Source organism: Natator depressus, chromosome 11, assembly GCF_965152275.1.
Source record: "Natator depressus isolate rNatDep1 chromosome 11, rNatDep2.hap1, whole genome shotgun sequence".
NCBI classification, from domain to species: Eukaryota; Metazoa; Chordata; order Testudines; family Cheloniidae; genus Natator; species Natator depressus.
The window spans coordinates 12,075,259-12,103,058 of record NC_134244.1 but is presented as its reverse complement, the minus strand read 5'-3'; the positions used below and the strand labels follow the sequence as shown (position 1 = coordinate 12,103,058).

Genomic DNA, 27,800 nt, shown 5'->3' with positions numbered 1-27,800 from the left:
GTATTTCTTATTTGGTACAGGTGAAGGAGAATGGTGCCAGGATTCCACTAAAACTAGAGGCATGCTTCTCACTGATGCTGCAGCACTCAAAACCAATTCAAACCATGACGGCCCCACCAGTTGCCGGAGCACTGCCTCCATTAGCAGAAATTTCAGCCTAGCCTCCCTATCCTTCTTCATCCCAGGCCTGATCTCCCTGCAAATCTGGTGCTGGTCCTTTATGTGTGCTTCCCCAAAGCCCAGTAGCCGGAGCATACCTTGGCACTGTGAATAGAAAACTCCCCAAAATGGGGAAAACAACAAATCCGAAAAACTTTTTTTTAAACACAACAAAAACTTATTAACTATCCTAACCTGAAGACTAGACTAACTACACGCACACACCATTTACAAAGGTGAGAGAGAATTATTCTGTTCTGGCATTGAACAGAGTTCCAACAACCATCGCAGGCAGTAAAAAGGAAATGAGCTGGGATAGAAGTGACTCTGCTCTTTATACCTGCATGCAGTGGTGCACAGCAGCAGGGGGAGCTCAAACTGCCCGGTGGGTATCGCTGAGGGAAAACGTTTCCAACGGCCATGCACTGTGTACACTGACACCAAGTACGGAATGCACATGTGCAATCACTCAAAGAAGAATGTGTCTGGCTTTCCAAGGACATGTAAGGGGAGAAGAAAGCACAAAAAGCCTCCCTTCTCTTGAACCCCTGAGCAACAAAGGGACAACAAGTCTAGTTCCTAAGCAGTCTGGGCATGTAGAAGGGACTTTGCTGCAGCCGCTGAAAGGGTGTAGCAATGGGCATGCTTCCCAGGAACAAACAGGAAGCTCTAGGCGGAATTCTGCCTCCCCCGGGTATGAGGTGGCTGTGCACCATTCAGCACGAACATAGGGATGTGCCATAATTAATATTTCCCAGGCCGAATTGTAGAGTGATATAGGCCCAGTTCAGCTTTCATATAAAAAAATCAAAAACTCTAGATTTGAGCATATTCACTCTTCATTGAGATTATTTCACACACCATAACAACAACAAAACCATTACGTCATCACTGAAGTATCAGGCAGGAAGGAAAGCTGACCCCATGAAAGAAAGCCAACATAGTAATATAAGGATCTTCAGCTAGAGTAACAGAAATACAGGTCAAGTACATTTCTGGCCTATCTTTGAGTCAGTTTGAAAGTCCTCTTTTAATAGTTCATCTAATTGTCCTCCAGGGAACAGAGCAGATAATACTAGATCACACAATCTGAAGTCACAAGGACAGGTTGGAGAAAATGAGCCAATTCTCTTTGGAGAAGCAAAGATTCTGCGGTGACCTAGTTGAAGTTTTTTCAAATGATGGAAGGATACATGAAATGACTCTGAACCAATTATTTTCACTTCCACAGCATGCAAGAGCTAGGAGGCAGGTAGTAAACCTTGAGAAAGCTGAGCCAAAAAGAACTGTTTAGGAAACAAATGTTTCTTATGCATGGTAAGAAATACAGCACCCCAATTTGTGTAACAGGGCGAAATATTCATTGAAAATATAATGCACCACACAAATGTAACCATTTTCCTGTTTGCCAATTATCCACAAACAGGTTACGATTTTTATGAATTTTTGTATTATTTACAATTATTTGACAAAGAGTTTGCATAACAAATTTTATTCTAGAATTTCTTCCAAAACTAATCTCTATATATTCCTGTTCCATTTTAGAACTTGGGGAATCAATGGGAACTATTAGTAATAATAATTAGCTCTTCTATAGCACTTTATGTCCAGGGATCTCAGAGTGCTTCACAAAGGAAGCTAAGTATCATTAGCCCCATTCTATTGGGGAAAGTGAGGCACAGGGAAGTTAAGTGGGTTGCTGAAGGTCACCCATCGTGGAATAGCCAGGACTAGAAACCGCATCCCCCAAGTTCCAGTTCAGTGCTCTGGGGTGAACTCATTAGTGGTTCCATGTGTGGCTAAAAATCTTTCTTGGCCTCAGTTAAAAATATTACAGACACTCTGCCCCTGCACAGAAATTATCCGTCTACAGGAACAATCTCATCCCAAGTCAATTTTCACTTGAATGTTGTTTTCTGTGCACACTGGTTTTTCCTAGATCCATGTAGGATTTGTTTAAAGTAATCAAACATGTCATTAAGTTTGTTAACTACATTTATTAAATACTAAAACAAAAGGTTAATATTTTCAAATTATTTTCCAAGGTAAGTTTTTACAAGGTTTGTACTGATTTACAGAGGCAATCAGATGTTCCATGGTTATTAGTGCTTTGTAGAAAGGAAGGTGTGTGGGCACAAAACGAACTGACAACAAACATTTAACCATATACCAATCCTGTCCTCTGCATTCCTACTGCATTCATCAGTTAGTCATCACCTGCTTCAGCAACTGCAACCTCCTCTCCTCTGACCTTTCCCCATATCTCACCTGACCGCCTCCCAGGCTACACAAACGCTGCTCCTGAAATCAGCTTCCACTCCTGCAGCTGTGACCATGGCACTCCCCTAAGGTAATCTCTCCTCTGTGCTTCTGCATCAAATTCAAGCTCCTCGTGTAATGAAATGTTTACCTGCAATGCACAATTCACCCACTAGATGTCTCTATGCATTACATAGAGTCTTGGGCAGGGCAAGGGTCAAATTGGGGAACAATAGCTCTGTCCACTAACATGCTCAGATACTACAGTGTTGGGCAGATGTCACCTCATTTGAGATGGTCACCACCTCAATATGTAGAGATTATAGAATGGGGTGAATTTCAGCCAACAGAGTTTAGAGAACAAATTAAGGCACCTCTTCCTGGTAGAAACCTTCGGTGGATAGCGATAGTAAAACACATAAATGCTACCACTGGGGGTCTCCAATTAAGTCACAGGATACAGTGGAGCTTTCTAGTCCCTTACTGGATGTGTGAATTGCCTCAGGTCCCATGTGCTAGGAGTCTCTGGTTCCTGCTAGGAAGTGTGGCAGGTCTTTGGTTCCCTGCGCCAATGTAGACTCTTCTCAGCTTGGCAGCTCTGGGGGTTGTGTTGATCCTGGTCTGTCTTCTTCCCTTCCTGGGCTGTTTTTCTTCCTCACTAGCTGCTCCTCCCTGGCTGCAGACAGCAGGCAGACAACAGGTACTCTTCCCTGCAGCAGAAGCCCCTTGGTGCCATTCCCAAGGACCTTCCACTGCTGGCTCCTCCTGCGATTGTTCACCCACCCACAGGAAAAGGCTTGTGGTGGCAGCCCCTCCTCTTGCTCCCCTTGCAGGCAGCTGCTGGCAAACCAACTTCCTGAGTTGAGGCTTTCATGTCCCAGAGCTTTTGAATTTTGCCATCAATGCCTCTGACTAGCGAAAGGTAACAACAAGGGCTGGAAAGAAGTGAGGTAAGATGGTGGACAACTCAGAGAGTATGATGTACAGGCATGCACCAGCCCAATTCAAGCGTTGGCACATGGTGTGTTCCCTGGTAAACAAGGGAGACAAAACAGGGACTCAAGTTGTGTGGAAGCTTCTTTGTTGTGACTATTGTTTGTATCTCTTTTCTTTAATAAACAGCCCCTGTATAAGATGGGCTGTGATTCCATCTATCATGCTTCACATTCAAAGACCTTGCACCATTCCACTCTACCTATATCAGTTCTTATTCACTCTCCCACTGACTACATTCTATTCAAAAGCTCTGCCTGCTTTCCCTTTTGTACTCCAGAATGTGGAATGGTAGACAAAAATGGCCCGTGTTGCTGTCCCACACATTCCTGACAAATGGGAGTTCAGTGAGACTACGTGCATGAATATGCACTTGTCAGTGTGAATAAGGGTTCCACAGTGGCACTACGTGACTTTTCTTTGCCACTGAATTGCCTTGTGGCCTTAGGTAGGATTAAAACACAGGAGTCCTGGCCTCGATTCCCATGTCTACCTTAGTTCAAAGAATATATTGCCTCACCAGACTATCTTAAATCTCAAACATAAATCTCCATGACACATGCAGAGTTAGCACCATAAGCAACTTTCCAAAGAAAATGAAATGCTACTCAAAAGGGATTTTAGCTCCAGTTTTTAGTGACAGTTGAATGATAAGGAAGAACTGTGCTGAACCAGGAGACAGAATGAGCTCAGTTTAGTTCACAGACCTCTATATTATGAGGAACAATATGCTGAGGAGTCCTAACTGCAATCAACAAACTTTTTAGGGAAGCATAATTTAAATCCATGTATATCCAGAGTCTCAAAGAAAGTAATGTTCCTTTCCTTTCCCTGGCTCAGCTGAGTCTGAGAGCCTGAGTTCCAGCCTGAGCCCGAATGTCTACATTGCAATTTTTAGACCGACAGCCCAAGCCCCGCAAGCCCAAGTCAGCTGAACTGGAAACTGAGACTGCATGCCACATGTTTTGGGTTTTTTTGTTTTTTTTACATCACAGTATAGATGTACCCTCAGAAGTATGAGGCAGTGAAGAATGAGGCTCTATGTTCACACCTGGAGCTCCCAGTGTGACACTGTGACCAAAAAAGCTAATGTGATCAAAGGAGGCATAAACAGAGGTCTCTCGAATAGGAATAGAGGGGTTATTTTATTTCTATATTTGGCACTCGTAGAACCGCTGCTGGAATACTGTGCCCACAATTCAAGAAAGATGATAAACTGGAGAGGGTTCAGAGAAGAGCCACAAGAATGATTAAAGGATTAGAAAACAAGCGTAATAGTGATAGACTCAAGGCGCTCAATCTATTTAGCTTAACACAGAGCAGGCTAAGGGATGACTTGATTACAGTCTGTAAGTACCTGCATGAGGAACACACATTTAATAATGGTCTCTTCAATCTAGCAGACAAAGGTATAACACAATCCAATGACTGGAAGTTGAAGCTAGTCAAATTCAGACTGCAAATATGGCTTATATTTTTAACCATTGGAACAACTTACCAAGGGCCATGGTAAATTCTCCATCATTAGATCAAGATTGTATGTTTTTCTAAAATATATGCTATAGGAATTATTTTGGAGAAGTCCTATGGCCTGTGCTATACAGAAGGTCACACTACATGACCACAATGGTCCCTTCTGGCATTAGAGTCTATGACTCTATGGTACAGTACATCCGAAAGGCAGCTGCTGACAGAGCATTGTGTGTGAGAGCTCCTCAACTTCGAATTCCATTCCCATTCCTCGCCTGAAACAGCCTGACTGAGTTGACTTTCCAGGCATGCTGCAAAACCCATCTGTATGAGTTGGCATTTGGGGTGGTGGTTGGGGATAGGGTTTCTTATGGGAATATGAGGGATGAGGAGATTTTGATTTGAGTTGTAATGTGTTTTTGTTGACTGGTGCCTGTGTTTGTATGTGGAGGAATTGTGGGGCAATATGCTCTGCCTTGGTAATCATTTTTGTAGTGTAATTGTAATTGGTGGCCAGGCCTGAGATAAGCAGTCTTTTACATGCACTTATTTAAATCTAACTAAATTTTAAAAACCCCTGTCAGTTACCCCTCTGCAGAAAAATCTCCCCCATATCATCCCAGGAAAGGTGAAGAAAGTCAGGCAGCCACAGTTGTACAGCAGCCAACTCCAATTTGATCACTTGCCTTTGCTCAATCTGCCTCTCTGATTTGATATCAACACAAATAACCATCACGAACCCTAGCTTCTGATGTTAATCAGTGAAGATTAACAGTGTATTCAATTGATTTTAATTTGACTGGCTGAATGGATTTTACACACCCATGGCATGTAAACGAGGCCCAATTACAGCCAAGTAGGGGATTTTGCAAATAAACAAAACACCCAATGAGTTGGATCCATGTTGGAGTTATGTACTGGTTTCAGGTGCTTTCACTGTTCACAAAGCTGAATGTTTACGGCTACACTTTTTACTTCCTTGCCTACCACACTACTGTATGGGAACTGACTGGCACTGAACTGGCAGGGCCTTGGCTGGAGCAACTCTACAAATGCTATGAAAATGAGTTTCCTTATAATTTACAAATTTCAGGATAAATATTTTTAAAAGATAGTCTCAAAGCTTTGCTTCCCATAGTCGGCAATCATGGCCAGTTTTCATACCTCCCTGTATGAGGAAGATGTCTTATATGGCTGAAGCCCACCAGTCTAGAGGTGTGGCACTAACCGCATGTTCAGTTTTGTGCCTTGGCACTTGGGAAAATGCCATATTTCTGCTTGCATGAATTTCATGCAGGGAACATCTTTTCAGAGGTCAAAAATCCCACTAAGAGACAGCAAAGGAAACAAATATCACCTGGAAAAATCAACAACCTCACTAAAACCTGCGGCTGCAATCTATAGGATTGTCTCAATTTAAAAACAAGTCACCTCCTTGGGTCCTCACACTCTGGGACCAGCCTCTCCCCAGCCCTGACAATATTAATAAGTAAGGCTTGGTTTAAATATGAATGAAAAGTTGCTCCAGTGATGTGTCTTAGTGCATTTCCCTTAGGGTGGATGTCTGAAACCTGGAATCTACTAGAAGTGCTTCAGGAACAAGGAGTGGATATAGGATGACACTGCCACCACTAGGCACTAGATCAAGCAATTGGAAAACCTGTCAAAGTGTCTCTGTGGCTGAGTGTGCAGAGCTTCCTGAAGGAACCCTCTTGGGACAGAAACAACCCACCCTTGATTCCTCCACCAGGACAAACACCATTGTCCTCATCAAGAAGCAGGGATGTTTACTGAGCTACAGAGAGCTTTCAGCACTGAGTATGTGTGTGGCTACTGTATCTGTAAGGTCTAGAAAAGTGTGTTACAGAAGTCAAAAGACTGGTCAGTTGGTAGCCACTTTGCAACAAGAGCAGGGCTGGAGGCACCAGATGTAGCTTGTATATAAGGATTCTCTTGCTATGCAAACAATTTGGGGTTTTTGCAGTTATTTTAGTCTTCTTCTTGTTGTTACTCTGACCCAATTAAAGTCACTGTGGTCAATTAAAAGGGCTATTTGGGTGACTGGATTTCGGGACACACAACACTTAGAAGCCTATGTAGGTTGTCCTAGAAACCAGTGCTGAGCGCAGTGGGTTTGTATTGAGTCCTGATTCTAATTTGGAGTCTAGCAAGGTCTTGCGAGCCTATGGGAACAAAATTTGGGAGGGCGAGATTTTTACCCTCTCGTTTGTCTAGGGCTGAAAGCACTTGAGCCTCACTGGTGAGTCAGCCAGTCAGCACAGGTGGCCTCATTAACCTTAAACAAGCCAATTAAGGAAGCACATAAAGGAGGTCTCTCCCTACTCAGAAGGGAGACAGGTGGATTGCTTTTGGCAGGCTGTTAGTGTCTAGGAGCCAGGACAGTGAGTGCTGGCAGATACTAACTAATCTCTGCTAAAATGGTTTGATTTAAACCACAGCTATTGTTAAAACATATGGAGAGAAATATGGCCACTGACTCTGCATCTTGCTAATGTTTTATCTGAGAGCCACAGCAACCTGTGAAAAAAGCCAGAAACCATCAAGAGAGTTTTTATTTCTCTTTCAGTCTTAAACTCTTGGTTAAAGCATCTATGCAGCTGTGCAGACCCAGAGCCCCATCCACATCTCTCCCTATAGGTTAATTTATTTCTCACAATATCAGCAGGTTCAGGTCTAATCAAAAGTCTTGGTGGTTTCATAATCAGAAATCTTCCTTTTTCCCTTCAAAGCAAATCCTGAATCACTTCATCAGCAAATGCTAAAGGAACAAAATGACATCCCAAACAATGTTGTTTTAATTCTAACAAACTAGTTTCCCTTTTTATCATTATGATCAGTTTAAAATCACACCTAAGGTTGGTCAAAAATAAACATTTTCTGCAACAAAAATTTGAAAGAAATGAAAAAAGTTGCATTTGAAATTAACAAGAGAATTTTTCTTTAAATGAAAAACATCAAATTGAAACAAAAAGTTCAGCTTTGGGGTTCTCCCTCTTTTCTTTTCCTTCTCACTGGAAAAGAGGGGGAAACAACATTTTGATTTGAATCAAAACTTTAATTTGGATGACAAATCTTTTATACAAATATTTTTGTATTGTTCTAAAAGCTTTTTTTTTAAAACTTAAAAATTTGATCAGCCAGCTCTGTTCACAATCCAACATGTTCCAGAGTATTTCAGAAATGGGTATCTCAGTCTGCTCCAATGAGTTAAGAGCCTCCCTAACAGCAGAGATGGGCCCAAGTGGCAAAATTTGGATCTAAACTTTCTTAAATTTTAGGAGGATTTTTAATCACTCCCTCTCTAAGAGCAGGATTGCGCTTTGGGAATTAGCAATGGAATAAATGAATTACACAGGGTACATCTAAAGGAAACTACCATTACAGATATGTGGTCCGTGTACCTCTAGAAGCGGTCAGGCCTTAATGTGTCAGTATCAAAGGGGTTTTCAGGGAAGCCAGTGTCTTCCACCATAATATTGCTTTACCTTTGAGCTTGATTTTTCCAGACTCATGTTGAGGCTTAAAAACTAAACAACTAAAGGCTTCCTCTTTGATTCATCCTGTCAGGCCTAAATTTAGTAAATCTTAATTGCAAGGTTTCAGAGTAGCAGCTGTGTTAGTCTGTCTCCGTAAAAAGAAAAGGAGTACTTGTGGCACCTTAGAGACTAACAAATTTATTGGAGCATAAGCTTTAAGTGAGCTGTAGCTCACGAAAGCTTATGCTCTAATAAATTTGTTAGTCTCTAAGGTGCCACAAGTACTCCTTTTCTTTTTAATTGCAAGGGTAGCCTTTCATCTTATCTATTTACATTCAATGTCTTCCCCTCAAAGACCATCCACTAAAGATCTCTGTCTTTAGCCTCTCAGACTTAGAAGTCACTGTTTCTTCAATTAATGTGTAAGACATAAGATGACTGTGTGCTTTTGGGGTAGCAAAGCTTAATGAATTACTGAGGGATGACAGAACTGTTTCACTGTCCAGTTGCTTCCTGTTTAGTGTCCTCTGTTGTGTGCGGTTAGTCAAAACAAAAAAAGCCTTTGGTAAAGGCTTAGTTTGAGCTCTGTGTAATGCATGCCATAAATACATGTTCCCAAAACAATTAAACCTTTCTTCCTATGTCTATTGATTTCCCCATGCTCAGTCAGTCTCCCAGAAACTTGGAGAGCTTAAAATTTTCCATCCTTGCCTTAAAACATAAACAGATGCTACCTGTATGAAATGTTAAAACCTACATGCTGCAGTTTAGTTGGACTGTATTTGCCTGTAGAGATTGGAATTTGCTGTGAAGTGTTCTGCAAAAATGTCTTATGTATGACATTAAATAAGAACAAATGATATTCTGATGTATTCATCCTTCAGGCATCTGAAATCAACAAGATGACATTCATAACAGTGAATATCATTCTGGGGCGTATTAACAGCAGTGTTGTTATGTAAGACATGGAGGATAATAGTTCCACTCTAGTTGGCACTGGAAAGGCCTTAGCTGGAGTATTGTGTCCAGTTTTGGGTACCATTCCTTAAGAGATGTGGACAAACTGGGGAAAGTACAGAGGAGAGCAACAAAAATGACACAAGGTTTAGAAAACAATCTATGAGGAAAGGCTAAAAAAATGGGTATGTTTAGTCTTGAGAAAAGTAGACTGAGGGTATGTCTACACTGCATTTTAAAAACCCGTGGCAACGAGCCTCAGAACCTAGATCTCAGATTCAACCTTGTGCTATGGTGCTAAAAGCTGCAGGGTAGATGTTGCAGCTCAGTCTGGAGTTAAGGTTTTGACGCCCACTGTCTCCCAAGGCTTCAGAGCAGAGGTTCCAGCCCAAGCCCAAATGTCTGCACAACTGTTTTCGGTGCCATAGCATGAGCCCCACAAACCTGAATCTGAAGGCCCAAGCTCTGAGACTTGGTGTCGCAGGTTTTAAAATGCACTCTAGGTTTACAGTCTTGAAATACGTTAAAGACTATTACAAAGAGGAGGGTTATCAATTGTTCTCCATGTCCACTGAAGGTAGGACAAGATGTAATCAGCTTAATGTGCAGCAAGGGAGATTTAGGTTAGATATTAGGAACAACTTCTTAACTATAATGATAGTTAAGTAGTAGAATAGGTTACTAAAGAGATTGTGGAATTCCCAGGGGATTGTCCGGGGGAACCAGATTGCGTCCCCTGGCACCCATTGCGGTGTCTGAAGAAGTCAGACCTGGCTAGCTTAGCATCAGAGCCTTGAGGTAATATAAATGTATGCAGAGTGTTTGTTATTTTAAAATCTTTTTTCTTTAAATGTTTTGTTCCTACTGCAAAATAAAGAATACTGTAGTTTCAGAAGGCTGTCTGGTCCCTATATTCTCCACTAATCACAGACTCCCAAAGGGAAGAACTGCAGATATCCAGCTCAGTCGGACCTGCTGGGTAAGCACAGTTGATACATAGGGCACTGTAGCCCAAGGGCTGCTCTAAGGGTGGGACAATTGTGGAATTCGGCACCAGGCTAAGTAAAGGGAGAAGGTCTACACCTGAGGGGGTGTACTTGGACAGATCAGAAAGGGGAAATAAGTGCAGGTAGCCCTGTAACCATGACAACAACTCACCCACATAAATTCACTCTTCAAATGGACCATCTGTATTTCTCATGAACATCTGTAATCACATCCTCTAGAACAGTGATTTACAAACTTTTCATATTCATGCCCCCCCCCATCCACATCCCCCCAGAGCCGGGAACGGGGCCGCAGCACCTGGGATGTGGGGGGGGGAGGGAGGACTCGGACAGGTGTAAGGGGGCCGAGGCTGGGGGCGGGGCCAGAACTGGGAACAGAGCCACGGCCAGGGGCCGAGTGGCCCCTGTGGGAGTGGGACCAGGAACCAGGGCCATGGCTGGGGGCAGGCCAGAGCAGAGCTAGGAGCAGAGTGGGGCTGGGTGGCGCTCCCTCCCCATCCCTGATGGGGGCTGGCCTGGGCCCTGCTGCTCCCCCCTGAATGTTCCTCTGTGCCCCTCTAGGGAGGCGTACCCCAGTTTGAGGACTTCCACTCCAGAATGCTGTTTTCACCACTCCTCACTGAAGTAATATCACCTACAACATTTTTTGTTTCCTTCCTTTCTGCTCATCCCCTTTTCACAATATACAAATCAATTTCTGGCTTCCAGTTTGTGCCAATACTGTCAACCCTTATAAATCCATTACTGATCACAGCACAATGGATCAACTGAGCAAAGCCAAGGTCTTATTATGGTGTATGCCATGAGCAAGTAGCAAAAGCCTCTAGTAGGCCCACTGCTTAAACTGTTTTCATGTGGTCAATTAAGAAAACAATCAAATTTCAATGATGCAGCCACATTGTACCTGCAGCTGTTAGGATTGTGTCTCTGTTTGTTAGGACTGGAAATAGAATCCTCAGGTGCTGTTTATAAAGAATTCATATTTGATACGTATGGTAGCTCACTGGGTTATTAGAAGGAATGAAGAACCAGTTCAGAGAAAATCATAGCCTTCCCCACCTTCCAATCCTCCAGAGGCAGTTCTAGGACTAACTTTTAGGTGGGACAATCTAACTGGTCTTAGCTGCACCTCAACTCTGTAATTAGGGTTGCCAACTTTCTAATAGTAGAAAACTGAACACCCTTGTGCTGGCCCTTTCTCCGAGGCCCCTCACCTTTCCCACCCCTTCTCCGAGGCCCCTCCCCTGCTCACTCCATCCCCCCTCCCTCCACTCATTCTTCCCCACCCTCACTCACTTGCTCATTTTCACCAGGCTGGGGAAGGGGGTTGGGGTGTGGGTGAAGGATCCATCTGAGGGTGCAGGCTCTGGGGTGGGGCCATGTATGAGGGGTTTGGGGTGCAGGAGGGGGCTCCAGGCTGGGGCCGAGGGGTTCAGCGTGCGGGAGGAGGCTCAGGACTGGGGCAGGGGGTTGGGGTGCAGGAGGCGGTGCGGGGTCTGGAAGGGAGTTTGGGTGTGGGAGGGGGCTCAGGGCTGGTCAGGGGGCTGGGGTGCAGGAGGGGGTGAGGGGTGCAGGCTCCGGGCAGCGCTTACCCCAGACCGCTCCCGGGAAGGCCGGCATGTCCCTCCGGCTCCGTGCCCTACCCTGCCCACAGGCATTGCCCCTGAAGCTCCCATTGGCCACAGCCAGTGGGAGTTGCAGAGCCGGTGCTTGGGGTGGGGGCAGTGCGTGGAGCCTCCATGGCCACCCCTACACCTAGGATCCAGAGGAACATGTTGCTGCTTCTGGAAGCCGCACAAAGCTGGGTAGGGAGCCTGTCTGCACTGCCAACCAGAGTTTTAACGGCCTGGTCAGTGGTGCTGACTGGAGCCACCAGGGTCCATTTTTTGACCGGGTGTTCCAGTCAAAAAACAAACACCTGGCAACCCTATCTGTAATCAAGGGCACTCTGAAAGTCTCCATACTGTTCTGACACTACTGGACTGCACTGTAAGTTCCTGCTGTGTCTGTTTTTGACCCTCCCTATTGGAATGCACACCACTTGGTTACACCCTCCTATTAATGATCCATCTCACCAATTTGAATGAATGGTTGGGAGACTCAAAGCAATGATATGGGATCACAAAACAGCAGCACTCACAACGTGCTAAGGGTTGGACAAGTACAAAAAGGTATGGCTCCTGCCATGAGGAGTTTATTTATACTCTAAAGACCCAATCTTACAATAGGTCGACCTCATTGTAGGATCATGGCCTAGAAAGGAAAGACGTAGCCACCGACTACGGGAAAGGAAAACAACATACAACTAAATGAGCAGATGAGAATTTACTGTGTACTGATACATTTTTTTTTAATATCAAGATTTGGAGACCATCCCCAAGTACTCTATAACTTTGGCATATGCTTCTCGCTGGAGTTAATTGTAATATATAAAAAAATCTTTGATATAAGAATAATTGAGTGAAGAAAACTAAAAATGACTTTTCTCTTGAGGACGTTTATGCTGATGTATAGACTTCAAATCTAACACTCACACTACCAGTTCTGACAACACAACAAGTGAATTATTTTTGTGAGACTCAAGAATTTTCTCATCTTTCTTTTTCTAAGCAAACATTTTCTCCTTTGTGGTCATGCCATATTCTAGGAACGTGTTCCATTTTAATTAAAAGAATCTAGTAATCAATTCACGTACAGAGATCCGTTTCTCAATCTGTCTCATTACAATGACACAGAGAGAAACTGAACTGTACTTAGACTCCGGACTGAAGAATGATGCTGGAACTATAGTAATAAGATTCTGCAGCCTCATGCATTCCATCTTCAAAAGCCACCGGCAATTATTACCCCTATTCATTGTGTAGAAGACTCTGGAGAAGAAGCTGTAAAGTGTGAGCTAGCTATTTAGCTAGCTGTGTCAAGAATGATCACATTTTCATTCAGACAAACTTCAGAGACCAATGAGGCTTTCAGGGAAAAGCTTTCCCAAGTATACCTGTCTGCAGTGAATCACAGTGAGAAACTAAAGAGGAGCATACAAATGTTTGGCAGCAATCCTTTAAATTTCACAAGCCAAGCAGGTTCGGGCCAGGTCAGTACTTAAGGAGTTAGTAATTCAATGAGTGAAGTTTCCCCTTTGAGTCAGAACTGAACCCAAGCCACAGTGTGGAGTTTCAGATAAGTAAAACCAAGGTCCAGACCACTTGTCCTATTAAAGATTCCATGAGTTTCCATATGATGCCATGGTCATTTCCAAGTGAATAGAAGTTCCAAGTGTTCCAAGGCCCCATAAGGGGCCTGGCTCAATTCCAGCATAATCCCTGTCTGAATCCTCTCGTGCAGGTTCCACTGAACACACTGTTCAATTTCAATTCCTGTCCAAAACAGTTCTGCAGTTGCTGTGCTCTGTTAATTGTCATGTTCCACCTTCCAAAGAGGCTGATGATGGGATCCTGCTCTGTAGTTTAAGTACATAAAACCCATTGAGATGTTCAGAATGAAACACCAGTGTAAGATAAAATGACTGCGTCTCCCAGTTCTACTAGGATAGTCTTGGTTTTTCATTTAGTGTCTTGAGAACTTCTTTTCAAGACACCTGAGATGTCCCAGTTTAACTGTGAGGTTTTCATAATGACAAAAATATTTATTCAAGTCATATTGCTATCCTGGTATAAAATACTTTCTACACCTGTTTCATTGTCATCACAGAGTGAGCATGTTTAACGCCAACTATTGATCAAGGCCAATGTTTATCGTGACTTGTCAGGCAACACCATTGCAGTATGAGTCTAATGAGTCAATGTTCTAATCTAATCTAGTCACCATAAACCCCTGCTCTTGTGCCTCTGGGAGGAGAGGGCTGCTGAAGGAGATGTAACTGACAGACTCTCTGTCTGTTGCTTCCCTCCTCTCTGTAGTCAACAGAACCACAGAGAGGAGGGAAGCAAGAATTAGAGGGGTGCAAAAGGAAGAGGGAGAGCTGTTCCAGGTGGAGCTTTTCTTACCCAGGAGAAAAGATCAAAGAAAACAGACAGAATGCAGCACACTGGAATATTTCACAACTGTAAAACTGCTGCCACTAAAATGTCCCTCTGTTATTTTGGAAATATGATCATCTTAGTATAAGATTATCAATCCATACTTCCTCATCCCTCCTACCCCAGCAAGTCCTAACATACTTTGATAGAACCTCAATCCAACCCACGCTGAAAGCACCCCAGCCCAACCTCCTCTAGCTAGCCCATCTGCCCCAGATGTCTGCACATCTGCTGTGCTGAGATTGTTCCTCAGAATGTAGTTTTGTAAATCAATGTGTAGTGTCCTCTGGGATCCTTGAGGGTGAAAGGTGCTATATTAATATCTCATCATTATCCTTCACTGGGTTTTCTGAAAGCTGCAGGCTGGAATTAGAAACTGAATACACAGCAGGGCGTACAGTATGGTGCTTTCTGTAAAATGTGTATAATGCTGTTTACTGGCAAAGAGTCCATAGCAGGATGCCAGATGTGAACCTCCCAAAACTCTGTAGTAATGTAGACGTAGATTGAGACTTTGTCCCTGAGGGCTTATCTTTAGAGTAAGTCCCAACTGGAACTGCTAATTCAAAGATCCCTGAAATTTGGGAACATTTGGGTTCACATCTTAATGGCAATCCTGACTTCATGCCAGGAGTCCATTTGTACTGCCTATTTACCTATCTCCCAGTACATGAGGCATAGTCACGTAGGGCCAGATTCCAGTACCCTTACACATGCTGAGTAGGATCTTGTTCTACAAGTAATCTCATTGAAGTCAGTGGGACTACTCATGGAGCAGAGCATTATTCAATGTCAGTACAGATATCAGAAACTGGCCCTTAAATGTCTGTGCAGTGCTGTGAAGATGTAAAAAGTTGTTGTCTTTGTTACTAATGAGCTCCTCATCTTTTCATTGGCATGATGCTCTGCATCCTCTGAAGAGAAAACAAATGAAAGGATGAACCCACCTGACACAAAGGCCACTTTCTCCTTTAGTATCGGAAGGACATCAGCAGCTTTTAAGCCATCATTTCGAAAAGACCCTGCAAAACAGAGGAGAATAACAATGCCAAATTAGAAGGGATTGGGCCCTGGATACAGCTACCTACACACTCCACTTTGCTCAAATCAAATAACAGAAAGTGCTTTTCTGTAATTTATAGGCTATGAGACAGATTGTAGTAGTTGAGACACAAACAGCATTAGCTTCACCAGCAATTTATTTATAAGGGGAAAGTCAGAAAGAATCCACCCAGACTATCTCACTCTTCAGAGAGCTGTAGGGTCAATAATTTTCAGTCAGAGAATCAATTTTTTCCCCTCCTTCCTTATATACGCCAGACTGTGGCTCGCCCTTTGCAGGTGCATAGGAATGGAAGAGTGTGGCCTTCCCCGTATATGCCCCTAAGCAAAGCCCAAGTACAAGTGAAGTGGGCACTGCAGCGCCTGCACTAATCGAGCATCGTCCCTGGTGACAGATTCACCAAAGGGATTGGGTTTATGTGGGAACTGGTCTTTTCCCCTTCAGTATAGCTGGGCTGACCCAAGGGGAGAGTCTGTTGCACCATTTCAAAGGGTAGAGGACCTTGTACGAGTCCTGCATTTACATGAACTTTGATGTGTTGTTTACCTTCCCCTGCAGTTTCAGAGACTTCACCCCCTCAAGGAATTTCACCAATAAATCACTGATTTTTCAGTCCCTTGGAAGCACAAGAAGACATGAGTTTCCTACTCTTTCAAAAGACAAGAGCACATTCCTTATATACCATAAGCCAATATTAATGTCCCACTGCAGGCCAGATGCTGCTATTCCATCAGCTGCTGTTGAAAAATGAGCATTTGAAGGACATCTTTGCAGTTGCCATGGACTACACAGCAACTGTCATCGCATAGCAAACACCCATCGTAAAAAGATAGCTGCAACACAACTTTGAATCCACCACGGTTACATGGACACAAAAGGTTACAGGGTGCACTGAAACACTTTATTTTTACCTTGAGCCTTTCTCAGACAGACGACATCCACCATTCGTCTGAGAGAAAAGCAGAGCGTGGGATAAACCTCTCTCTTAGAAGCAGCTCTGTTCATTGGCCTGAAATAAGGCGTTTCACTCCAGCTATAACATCTGACTGCCTTGTGTTGTTCAACACTCTGTGGTTTGTCTTGTCACAGCTGCTGAATGCAGCACCACTCGTGGAGGATTTTTAATTGTCTGAGATTGAATGTGGATGGAAAAAAAGCCCCTCTGAGTATTTTGTCATGTTCCATACATTATTTACACAGCAAAGACATGGGATCTTTATCCCGGCAAGTCTGTGCAATCAGTAAGAGGTGAACTAGCCCTAGCATATACAATAATACAGCAGGCTACCCACATTTTGCAAGGGCGAGGTCCTTACTGCAAATCTGCAGACAGCCGAACAACCGCACCTAATCTGTACATATACTATTATTATTACTATTAAAGATAAGTTAGTGTAGCATTCTAAATTTACAGTCTGTATTTGCTTGCGTAATAACCTGCCTTGCATATGTGATCATGTCATCCTCTAGTGGCTGACCCCATAAGTACAAAAGGCTGCCGTTTGCCATTGCAGAAGTTCTTCTTCAATTCAGCTGGTCGAAAGAGGCCAGCCTGTGTTTGTGGTACTAAATGGCTCATATTTGATCCATCCTGATAGCAGTGGCATATGTATAGCCTCATAAAACAAATGTATTATGCTGGTTCTTGTATCTTTCTTGATAAAGGAATAGGCACTGCTTGCTGGCTGAGCTCCCCAGAAGAATATAGCAGTAGTTGATTCGATTTGCACTCCTCCTGCACTTACAGAGAGAGGGTTTCCATAACCTGCATCTTAACTCCTTTCAAGGCTATATTTGAATCTTGCATTGCACTTTAAGAACCCTGATTTGTGGAATCCTCTCATGTGCTTACCTTTTGGTACTCACTTCTGATAGCTTCAAGAGCAAATAATTTGCATGTATTTATGAAAATTGAGATAGAAAGGAGAGAGGTGACTGATTTACTGCAGGTCTTGGATAATAGTAATTTAGCCTCCGACAAAATTTTAGGATGATTTATGCAGTTATTTACCTAACCCCCTTATTCAATCAGGGATCTGGGGATCAGAGTGGATCACAAGCTAAATATAAGTCAACAGTGTAACACTGTTGCAAAAAAAAAAGCAAACATTATTCTGGGATGTATTAGCAGGAGTGTTGTAAGCAAGACACAAGAAGTAATTCTTCCGCTCTACTCCACGCTAATTAGGCCTCAACTGGAGTACTGTGTCCAGTTCTGGGTGCCATATTTCAGGAAGGCTGTGGACAAATTAGAGATAGTCCAGAGAAGAGCAACAAAAATGATTAAAGGTCTAGAAAACATGACCTATGAGGGAAGTTGAAAAAATTTGTTTGTTTAGTCTGGAAAAGAGAAGACTAAGCGGGGACATGGTAACAGTTTTCAAGTACATAAAAGGTTGTTACAAGAGGAGGGAGAAAAATTGTTTTTCCTAATCTCTGAGGATAGAACAAGAAGCAATTGGCTTAAATTGCAGCAAGGGAGGGTTAGGTTGGAGATTAGGAAAAACTTCCTAACTGTCAGGGTGGTTAAGCACTGGAATAAATTGCCTAGGGAGGTTGTGGAATTTCCATTTGCTCTTAAAAATCTCCAAACACCTGTCAGGAATGATCTAGATAATACTTAGTCCTGTCATGAGGCAGGGGACTGGACTAGATGACCTCTTGAGGTCCCTTCCAGTCCTATGATTCTAAAACAAATCATAAAACAAACCAGAGCAACTGATACATTAGCTGCACATGATCCTTCTTAGGTACCGAAATAGAGCACTGAGCCAAATTTTTCCCTGATACAACACCATTGACTTCACTGGAGGAAGAACTGTACCCAATGTTACCTTGCATATGTTGAGGGAAACAGTGGATCCAGTACTGCAGACTGGCCAGTTTCTGCACCACTAAAATTAATAGGACCTTTACCACTAATATCAGTGGGTGCTGACTGGGCACTATGTGAGTAAGGCTGGAGAATTGGGCCATATGTATTAAATTAATAGGGTCTTCTCAGCCTGATGCACCAGGAGCAAAGCTCCATGGGTTCCAGAACAACTTTGAGTGACCTCCCACTGGACCAGCACAGCAGCAATACACTTAGTTTCCATGGTGATGGTACCGGTACCTGCACCTGACTCAGCCTCGGAACTGCACCTGTGGTAGATTCAGACCCTCTTAATGAAGATGTTACAACAGCCTTTACTAAGAGAGCATAGGTGCGACGGAAGGTATGAATGGGCACAACAATGAGGGTTTATAGATGCAGGTGTGTGCATACACTTATAAAACATACTACAGTACTCTTCAGTAGTGGTCAAAAACACTGAAGAGACTGCAAGCCGTGGGCCAACTCATCAGCCAGGGCACCAAATCAAGCTCCCAACAGTATCAAATTTACAGCCCCTTTCTTCAGGGATGGGTTTCTCTCTCAAACACCAAAACAGTCCAACATAAATCATACAGGTAAACCAGATCCTTTCCCTTGGGCCAGGGTCCTCTGTAGGAGCCCACCCACTCTTTGCAGCTCTCTCGCCCAGCAAAGCTGCTTGTTGGTCTTTTACCTAAGAACCTGGGACCAGACTTTTAAAGATAGGGTGCCTAAATACCTTTAAAAACTGGCCCCAGGTGACCTGCAGGCCATCACCTGATCCCTGGCCTCAAACCTGTCACCTGGGAGGCAGCTAATTAGTCACAGGTAACAACTCCTCTTAAAAAGCCAGCCCACCCTGTGGCAAAATACTACTGTACATTGTATTGTTTTGGACCACTACTGTATTATATTGTAGTCTTTTTCTAATAAGGGTTGCAGGGGAGGGGTACGTATGTGTTTAAAGGGAAAGTAGAGGATCAAATAAGATAAAAGGCAGCCCAAAAATCAACAGCAACCCAGCCTCAGAGAGGAACTGGCCCAGCAAATATGCTTTCTCTAGTTTATAATTTATAAACATGCCCATTCTTATTATTTTTAGATTAGAACATTTTCATACCAACTACCAGCTGTTTCTAATACATTGGTTTCTGATGTGTTTGTTTCTATTTCCAAATGCCATGTCATATGTGCATGACAGTGTATAATTTTTCCTACGGAATCCTGTGTATACAAACCCCACGTCTGATTAATACATAAAACATGGCATCAATAATACCTAGCATCCAACTACACACATCTTTACCCTCACTCTGCCTTCTAAAAATGGAGCTAGCCATTGGCAAATGATTGGGAGGAAGGACAGAACTGTGGTAAAAGTACAGCTCTGCACTGAAAAAAGACTGTAAAAACGTACTCCCTAGATCAGCAGATCTGCTGACTTTAAGGGCAAAATACAAATTCTCTCTGTTCTTTTCTCTTATTATTCCTTCAGGACCAAGACAGATAAAAGTGAGCTAGATTCCAGTCCTTCTGCATCATCAGTGGAACTGTTTGCTCATTTCCAGTCACTAATTCACCAATTATGAACGGGAATGGGACTACACAACAATATCTCTCCTGCTCTTTTGATCTGTAGATCTCAAAGCACAGTACAAAGAAGGTTAAGTATTGTTGTCCCAGTTTTACACATGGGAAAACTGAGGAACAGCCAATGAAGTGGCATGCCCAAGATCACCCAGCAGGATGGAGCAGGCTCAGATAGATTCCAGGTTTCCTGAGTCTTAGTCTAGTGCCCCAGCCATTGGACTACAAGTGTCAGTGAAGCATAATTAGTCCTGCCAAACCCTTTATTATTAGTGATGGTGTGAGAAGATCAGGTTTACAGGGTTGGCAGTTAGAAAAATTCTTCTTGTAAACTGAGCCCATTTGATATGGAGTCACTGAGAAATGACAAACATGGAACTAATCCCATAATGCTATTTTTACATAGTCACTTTTCACATCAGAACAACACTTCAAAGCAGTCATTTACCCACCTCAAGTTCTCTGAATGGGAGATCTAGTTTTAGGTGGGGCACAGTAACCCAGACACCATATGATTGAGGAAGGGAGCTTGAGGAATGTTCCCACAAAAGAACAGTCAGTGAAACATAGCAAATTCAAAGCAATAAAAGGAAATACTTTTTTCCACACAATGCATAAATTAGCCTGTGCAACTCATTGCCACATGATATTGAAGTCAGAAGCTCAGCTGGATTCAAAAAGATTGGACATTTACATGGATAACAAGAATATCCAGGGTTATAGTAGAAAATATTAATAATATAGACAAGAGCTTTGGAAGGGATATAAACCCTCAAGCTTGGGGTGTAAGCCAAACTCTAATAGTTAGAGTTAGTACAGTAAACTATCCCTGGAGACAGGTTACCCCATAACTGCCTACTTCAGGATTTCTTTCTCTGAAGCACATAGCTTTGGCCACTGTTGGAGACAGGATACCGGACTTGATGGGCCAGTGGTATGATCCAGTCTGGCTGTTCCTAGAAATGATTTAACTCTAATCTGGAAAATGCAGTATTCTCTCAATTTCAAATAAAGATCAGCTGTTAGAAAATCTGTAGAAATAGTTTATACATAGAATGAGTATGTGTCTGAAAAAAGAGGGCATATTGTCAAAGCACTGCATGGGGTTACAGTCATGTGACTTTGATGGGAGTTACTCGTCTAAAACTCCATGCAATGTTTTAGGAAAGTAACCCCACATCTTTTAATAGTTCTCAGAACAGATTTTACCACTTAAGGAACTTTGGCATTAAATTGGGCCAAACCCATCCCTTGTGTAACTTCACTGAAGTCTATGAATTATGGTGGGATGAATCTGGGTCACATTGACTTTGTTCCTTCTTCTCTTCACTAAGGCCCCTCCTAGAATCTTTTTCTGTTTTTTTTTAATAATTTTTTCTTCTGAATTTTTGAGTCTGTTTTCCTTCATCCTTCTTTTGGTCCTAAATCTCTGTTGATTTTATTATTGCTTGTCTTACAGCAGCACCTGGTTGCACTAAATAATATCAGTGCTAGGCACTGTACAAACACATAGTAAGAAACAGTCCCTGCTGCAAACATCTTACAATGGAAACAGCCAAGACAGATTAAGGGTGGGAGAAAGGGAGTGTTATTTTTCCCATTTTACAGATGGGGAATTGAGACACAGAGAAATTAAGTAACTGGCCCAAGATCAGACATGAAGTCTGTCTAGAGCTGGGACTAGAACCCATATCTCTTGAGTCCTAGCCCAATGTCTTAACCACAAGACCTTCCCCTTTCTTCTTGGAGGATGCTATAGTTCTTTCTTCTCTAAATGCTTCCCCTTTTCTTTTTCATATTTTCCCCTCTCTCCATTACTTTTTTTCCAGTATTTTTGCCCATTTTCATTTATTATACTCATTTTAATTCTTTCTGTTCCTTATTACACCCTGTTCTCTTTCTGTCTTAAGTAGGGTTGCCAACTTTCTAATAGCAGAAAACCGAACACCGTTGCCCCACCCCTGCCCCAACCCCCCGCTTCTCTGAGGCCCTGCCCCTTCTCACTCCATCACCTCTCCCTCTATCACTTGCTCTCCCCCACCCTCACTCACTCGCCCATTTTCACCAGGCTAGGGCAGGGAGTTGGGATGCGGAGGGGTGTGAGGGCTCCAGCTGGGGGTGTGGGCTCTGGGGTGGAGCCAGAGATGAGGGGTTCAGGGTGTAGGAGGGAAGTCTGGGCTGCGGCAGGGGGATGAGGTGCAGGAGGGGGTGAGGGCTCCATCTGGGGGTGCAGGTTCTGGAGTGGGGCCGGGGATGAGGGGCTGGGGGTGCCGGAGGGGGCTGTGGGCTGGGGTACTCAGGGCAGGGATGGTGTGTGGAGCCCCCTTAGCCATCCCCGAACCAAAGGGACATGCCGGCTGCCTCCTGGGAGCCAAAAGGAGCTGGGCAGGGAATCTGCCAGCCCCACTGCTCTGCCAACCTGACTTTTAATGGCCCAGTCAGCGGTGCTGACCAGAGCCGCCAGGGTCCCTTTTCGACTGGGTGTTCTGATCGAAAACCGGACACCCGGCAACCCTATTCTTGAGCTCTCTTGGTCCTTCCTGGTTTCCCATAATGCACTCCATTTCCTCCTTTGGTTCATATAACCACAGCCCCTCCCCTCTTAACCTTCTGTGGCAATTAAAAACATTAAAGTTTGTAAAGGGCTTTGAGATCCTTGGATGGAAGGCAAGAAAGCAATGTCATGTACTATTATTATAAATTATATTTATTGTTCAAACCCTGCAGAGTAAAAGCAAATCCTGCCCTAGCAGGGTCAGTGAGGCGGAGCCAAAACAGTGCCTGATGGGCTCTCTGCCACCAGGAATATGCTGGTTTTAGACAGATTTGTTCAGAACCAGACAGGGGATTGTGTGGTAGAGCACATATTGCTGAAGAGAAGCAACATGTGCTTCCGACCAGTGTTTGCAGGCACCATCTGGCTGAGACAAGTGGTGTGAATACGCCCCATGTCTGTTGACCACACCTCTTGTGAATGTATTGCAAAAGAGGAGTGCATTACTCCTTTTCTGTTTACTCAGGAGCAAGAGGGTCTTCCCCTCCCTTTCCCCCACCTGGTGCCCAGATGGTAAGATTTTGCCCAAACCAAGGTCATTCCTAGACTAGGTAGAATCTCATTTTCCATTCTCATTCTGTTGAGGGAGTTAAAAAAGGAAAGAAATGAATCAAATCTAAAGACAGAAAGGCATGATTAATCTGTAAAAATCATTATTGAGTTCTGAGTATTACTGAAGCTTAACACCAGGATCTACAAACTTCAGCAAGAGCCGAGATTATTATGCTACTTAATAACCAATTAAGAAAGTACAATAATATCTGTGGAGTTCACAATAATCAGTAACCACTACAGATTTTCAGGTTAGAAAGCAGTGAGGTCAGGGCAAAAGGCAGATTGAATGAAACCAAAGCAACAAGGATAGAAAAGTAGCGGTCTTCTTCCTTCCATTGTTTGCCTTCTCAATCAATAGGATCTAATTTAGTGTTCCTGCCATATGTTGTCTCTTTCCTAAATGAATTTGTGTTCAAGTGAATGGGCTGCTTGAATTCAACACACACTGAACAGGAGATGTGACCAAAGTGAGCAATGTTCATCTGGGGAGCAAAAAAGAACCAAAACCCAACATTACAGGTATTTTCCATGGAACTGTAGTTTGTCTGGACTGTACTACTTACACTTCACAGAACAGGAGCTAGAATCTGCTTTCAGTTACACTAGTGCAAATGCAAATAACTCCTTTGTCCTCAATGGACTTCCACTGCTGTAACGCCAATGTAATTGAGGACCCAATTCAGCAAAGCATTTAAGCACGTGCTTAGATCCCATTGACCTCAAAGTGCACAAGTTCTTTGTTGTATAGAATGTACTTTAGTATGTGTTTGAAGTTAAACATATGCCTCAGTCCTGCATGGAATTGGGACCTGACAGTTGACTCTAGCTCTCAGTACGTTGTGAATTTGAACTGTAACACTTCCCCTAGTACTATACTGAGTAAATCTTTGTATGCTGCTAGGCATAGTGTACACATACACATACAATATAGTTTAAACTGTGTCCTAGTGAACTTTTTAAAGAGTTCAGTCACAAGAACCATGGAAACCAAACAGACAGTATGCACAGCAGACTAATACCACTGGTCCATATGCCAAACAATTTATCCCAGCCAAGACAAAGGTTATATTCATCTTACACTTGAATTTATTCTAAAATGAAATGAAAAGATTAATATCCTTTTATATGTATTACTTAGACCCAATCCAAAACTAATATTTTTTTATGTTTCCCCATTCTATCCTTCCTTCTATTAATTATACAACATGATTGCTTTCTGCAACATCCCCTCATTCGGAGCTATTTGATAACAATACTCAGCCCTTCAAAGCTCTGCCAATACTTGTCAGAGATCCAGCAGCTCTTGCCCATTCTGTAGTGGAAAGTCTGTCTCTCAAATTTCCTGTCACTTAGAGCCTTGCACAGGGGCAGCTACTGTGAGCTAAAACCCTCCCCCATTGCCTTGTCTGTGACATTAAGATCTGGCAGGTTTTGTCAATTTTTTTGGGGGGGGCGGGGGTTGCTGATTGCTAAAATTGTTATTCCCTCCACGAGGCACTTGGCAGCACCAGGCCTCACAACACAGCCTCTGAATATACAAACATCTAAACTGTGGCCCCACAGCTTGAGAGGAGGCCAAATAATAGGCAAGGCTTTGATAAAGATACACCCACTTGTATCAAACATGCAAATTCATCAGCTTCAGGGCACATGTGGCCTCTTACAAACTGCATTCAGCATCTGAAGTCAAAAACATGACACTTTGTGTATCACACCTCAGCTAACAGCCAGACTTTGTCTTTTCATATGAAGGCACAAAACTACTCAAAGCACTAGAAGAAAAAACTGAATTAAGGTACAATCTGTGGTGAATGCTATACTTTATGTCCATCAGCAGGGGATTATTTTTATTTTATTTTAAACAAACACTAACAATACAATGAGGATGTAACTAATGCAAGCCAAACTTTAGTGGCATTCCTTTTTTATTTTCATCTGGGGCTTGGGATCAGTCTAAGAAGTTTCATTTCTTGCCCTCATAAAAGTAACAATTCTTGGCACTCCTATAATGCCTTTAGCCACCATAGCCCTAGGGCTAGAGCATGCGCCTCAGAGTCAGAAGACATGTGTTCTATTCCTGGGTCTGCTGCTATATTGCTCTGTGACCTTAAACAAGCTGTTTTAACTTCTTTGTGTTTTAGTTTCCCAACTATAAAAGGGAAATAATGGTTACCCACCTTTGTAAAATACTTTGAGATCTGTAAATGAAAAGTTTTACAAAAGCATTGAATGTTGTTATTATCTGAAGATCTCAAAGTGCTTTACAAACATTTAATTAATTTAGCCTCACAAAGCCCCTCTGAGGTAGGAGATCAGAATATTTCCCTTTTCAGATGGGGAAACTGAGGCACAGAAAGGTTAAGAGACTTTCTCAAGATCACTTCGGAAGTTTGTGGGATCACCTGATGCCAAGTCTTGTACTTTTAGGGCTCAAAACTGCAAGTTCCTGAACACTTGACTGCAAAGGGAACTGAAAATAATCGGCACCTTGCAGGACTCAGCCTTTAGCCAGAAAACCATCCTTTTCCTCTTATACATTTTTGTACTCTACAGCAGGGATGGTCAATAGGCAGACCAGACACTTTTGAACAACTGCAAAATCTTTTATTTACTTATTACCATCATTATTGTTATTGCAGTGTGAAAAATGTTTCTCTGGTTTCTGGACCTTGACTATACCTTGACCAAGAAATTTGAACCTTGACAAAAAATAATTGACTACTCCTGCTCTACAATAACTGTCAAAAAGACTGCTGCCTGTAACATTGTTAGTACAGGGCTAGGGACCATTTCTACTCTAGAATACTGTCAGTTGCTTTAAGTAAGGGCGTTTTCTCTGACCAAACCTTATGTGTTTGAACATTTCCTTTTCATTTCACTCTACTTTCAGTCACAACTGCATCCCTTATGGAAACATTCTATAGAATTTAATAACCCTATAAACTGTTTTAAATCTGCCTACGGGTTTCTATAAGAAGGATGTAATTCACCATTAAAAACTCTACAGATTGGTACAGAAGGATCTCATTCTGCATTAAATTCTGTAGGTTAGAAAAATTTCTATAAGCTACATTGATTTCATTCTTGGTATTTTCTATAGGCTTTTTCCATAAGTGTTGTTGCAGGACATCAGCCTGCACCTGTAATTCATCAAGTGACATCATTAGGTCACCCACCTATCTAACAGAAAACCAGATTCTCAAATTCTAGAGGTCTCCAGTCCCCAGTAACTTTTCTAGGATGAAAAAGTAAAATATCTAATTATGTACAACATTCAGGAGTGAAACCCTGGCCTTACAAAAGAACCATATGCCAGTGCCTAAAGTGGGCTTTCCAAACATCTGCTTCCCAAGGGGATTTAATGCCAGACAGTAAGAAAGCAACTTTAATTAGAGCCCAATTCAGATCCTAGTCTCAGCGCCTGTAACTTTCCTAAGAACCTTAACAAAATCCCAAACAATCAGAACTGCATTTTCCCCAAAATTAAAAACAATCTGTTAATTTCTTCTAAGATAGAAACCTTTTTTTTTGTTATTCTTTCTTTAATAGAGTGCATGTGCTCAATCCTAACACATACAAATACACCAGCAAAGTTCCCATTGACTTGGATGGGAGAAGGATTGGGTCTTGTGTGAATGGCACTATGTTTTTTCAATTAAAAATAATAATCCATCTTTGGTTGTGGTTCATGTTATACATTCAGAAGCACAGGTCTAATTATTAATTAGTTCTCTTTAATCTTTTTATTCCTATGTCTGTCTCACCAACTCTCCTCATCTGAAGAGAAACTTTTCCTCCCTTGTTTATATCTCTTGGTCCTACTCTCATTCTACCATTGCTTAGGATTTTAATTCCATAGATATTATTTATTTCTGCAGTGTGTTTTCAGATCCAGCTAGTTCAAAAGACTCTAAATGAAATGAGGGCTGGATCCTGCAACTGATATGCATAGTCCTTATTGAAGTGGCTGGTCCCTCTTTGGTGAGGAGGCTCACTGACTTCAGTGTGAATTCTTGAATGAGTAAGGATTTGCCATTTAGAGCCAAACTGATCCATGGCATAAGCCCACACAGAAAAGTAAGGGGGCAGCCGGCATGATCAGCCTCTATGTGGCTACATGCATCAGCAGTCACAGCAGTGCTGGAAGAGCACCCTCCAAGGGACTGCTACTCTCCCGTACTGATGGGTAAGACGTTGTAGAGCAGGGCTGGGCAATTCACAGAACCATGACCCATGCCTCTCCCAGCACAGATGGTGAAGTAAACTGGGCCAGATAAAAGAGCTGACACAGTTTACTCCAATTCTGGAACAAGGGAGAATTAGGAACCAAACAGTGACTCAGGTCACAAGTCCACTGTCTTTTACTCAAGGGCCATAAGAATTGCCCACGTAAGTACATGTAGCAGACTGGACCTCAGAGTTGTTCTAGGTTTCATTATCATTGTTTCAATTATTCAATGGCCCACTCCTCCAGAAATCAGTCCCAAATAATCACAACCCACTTTACCAGATTTTATATAATCCAGTCGCCAATCACTCCAGATCTCTCAGCGCTCTCTAGTGAAACACTGGACCACAAAGTAGCATTAATTCTTCTCAAAAGAGCTGCAGTGAAATGTTCTAAGTGTAAAGGTGATCAGTTTAACTTCTCAGATACCAGATACCTAAATAAATCAGGAACTAACACTTTACATATATCAGCAGGGGGGAAAAGGGTAAAAAACTCACAAAACTAAATAATTTATGTCTCCTACTTATTCTGACATTTTTGACATGCATTAAACATTAATAAAAATCATTTTATG

General features: G+C 42.7%; 1 protein-coding gene across 6 annotated transcripts in view; it reads right to left on the bottom strand.

The window, feature by feature from the left end:
• KALRN (kalirin RhoGEF kinase) overlaps positions 1 to 27,800 on the bottom strand; it is a 766,757-nt gene that overhangs the window by 518,119 nt on the left and 220,838 nt on the right. For all 6 annotated transcript variants that reach the window (XM_074967163.1, XM_074967166.1, XM_074967164.1 and 3 more), the window contains exon 2: positions 15,327 to 15,401. In XM_074967163.1, the coding sequence (XP_074823264.1) occupies positions 15,327 to 15,401 (75 nt within the window). The remainder of the gene's footprint in view (positions 1 to 15,326; positions 15,402 to 27,800) is intronic.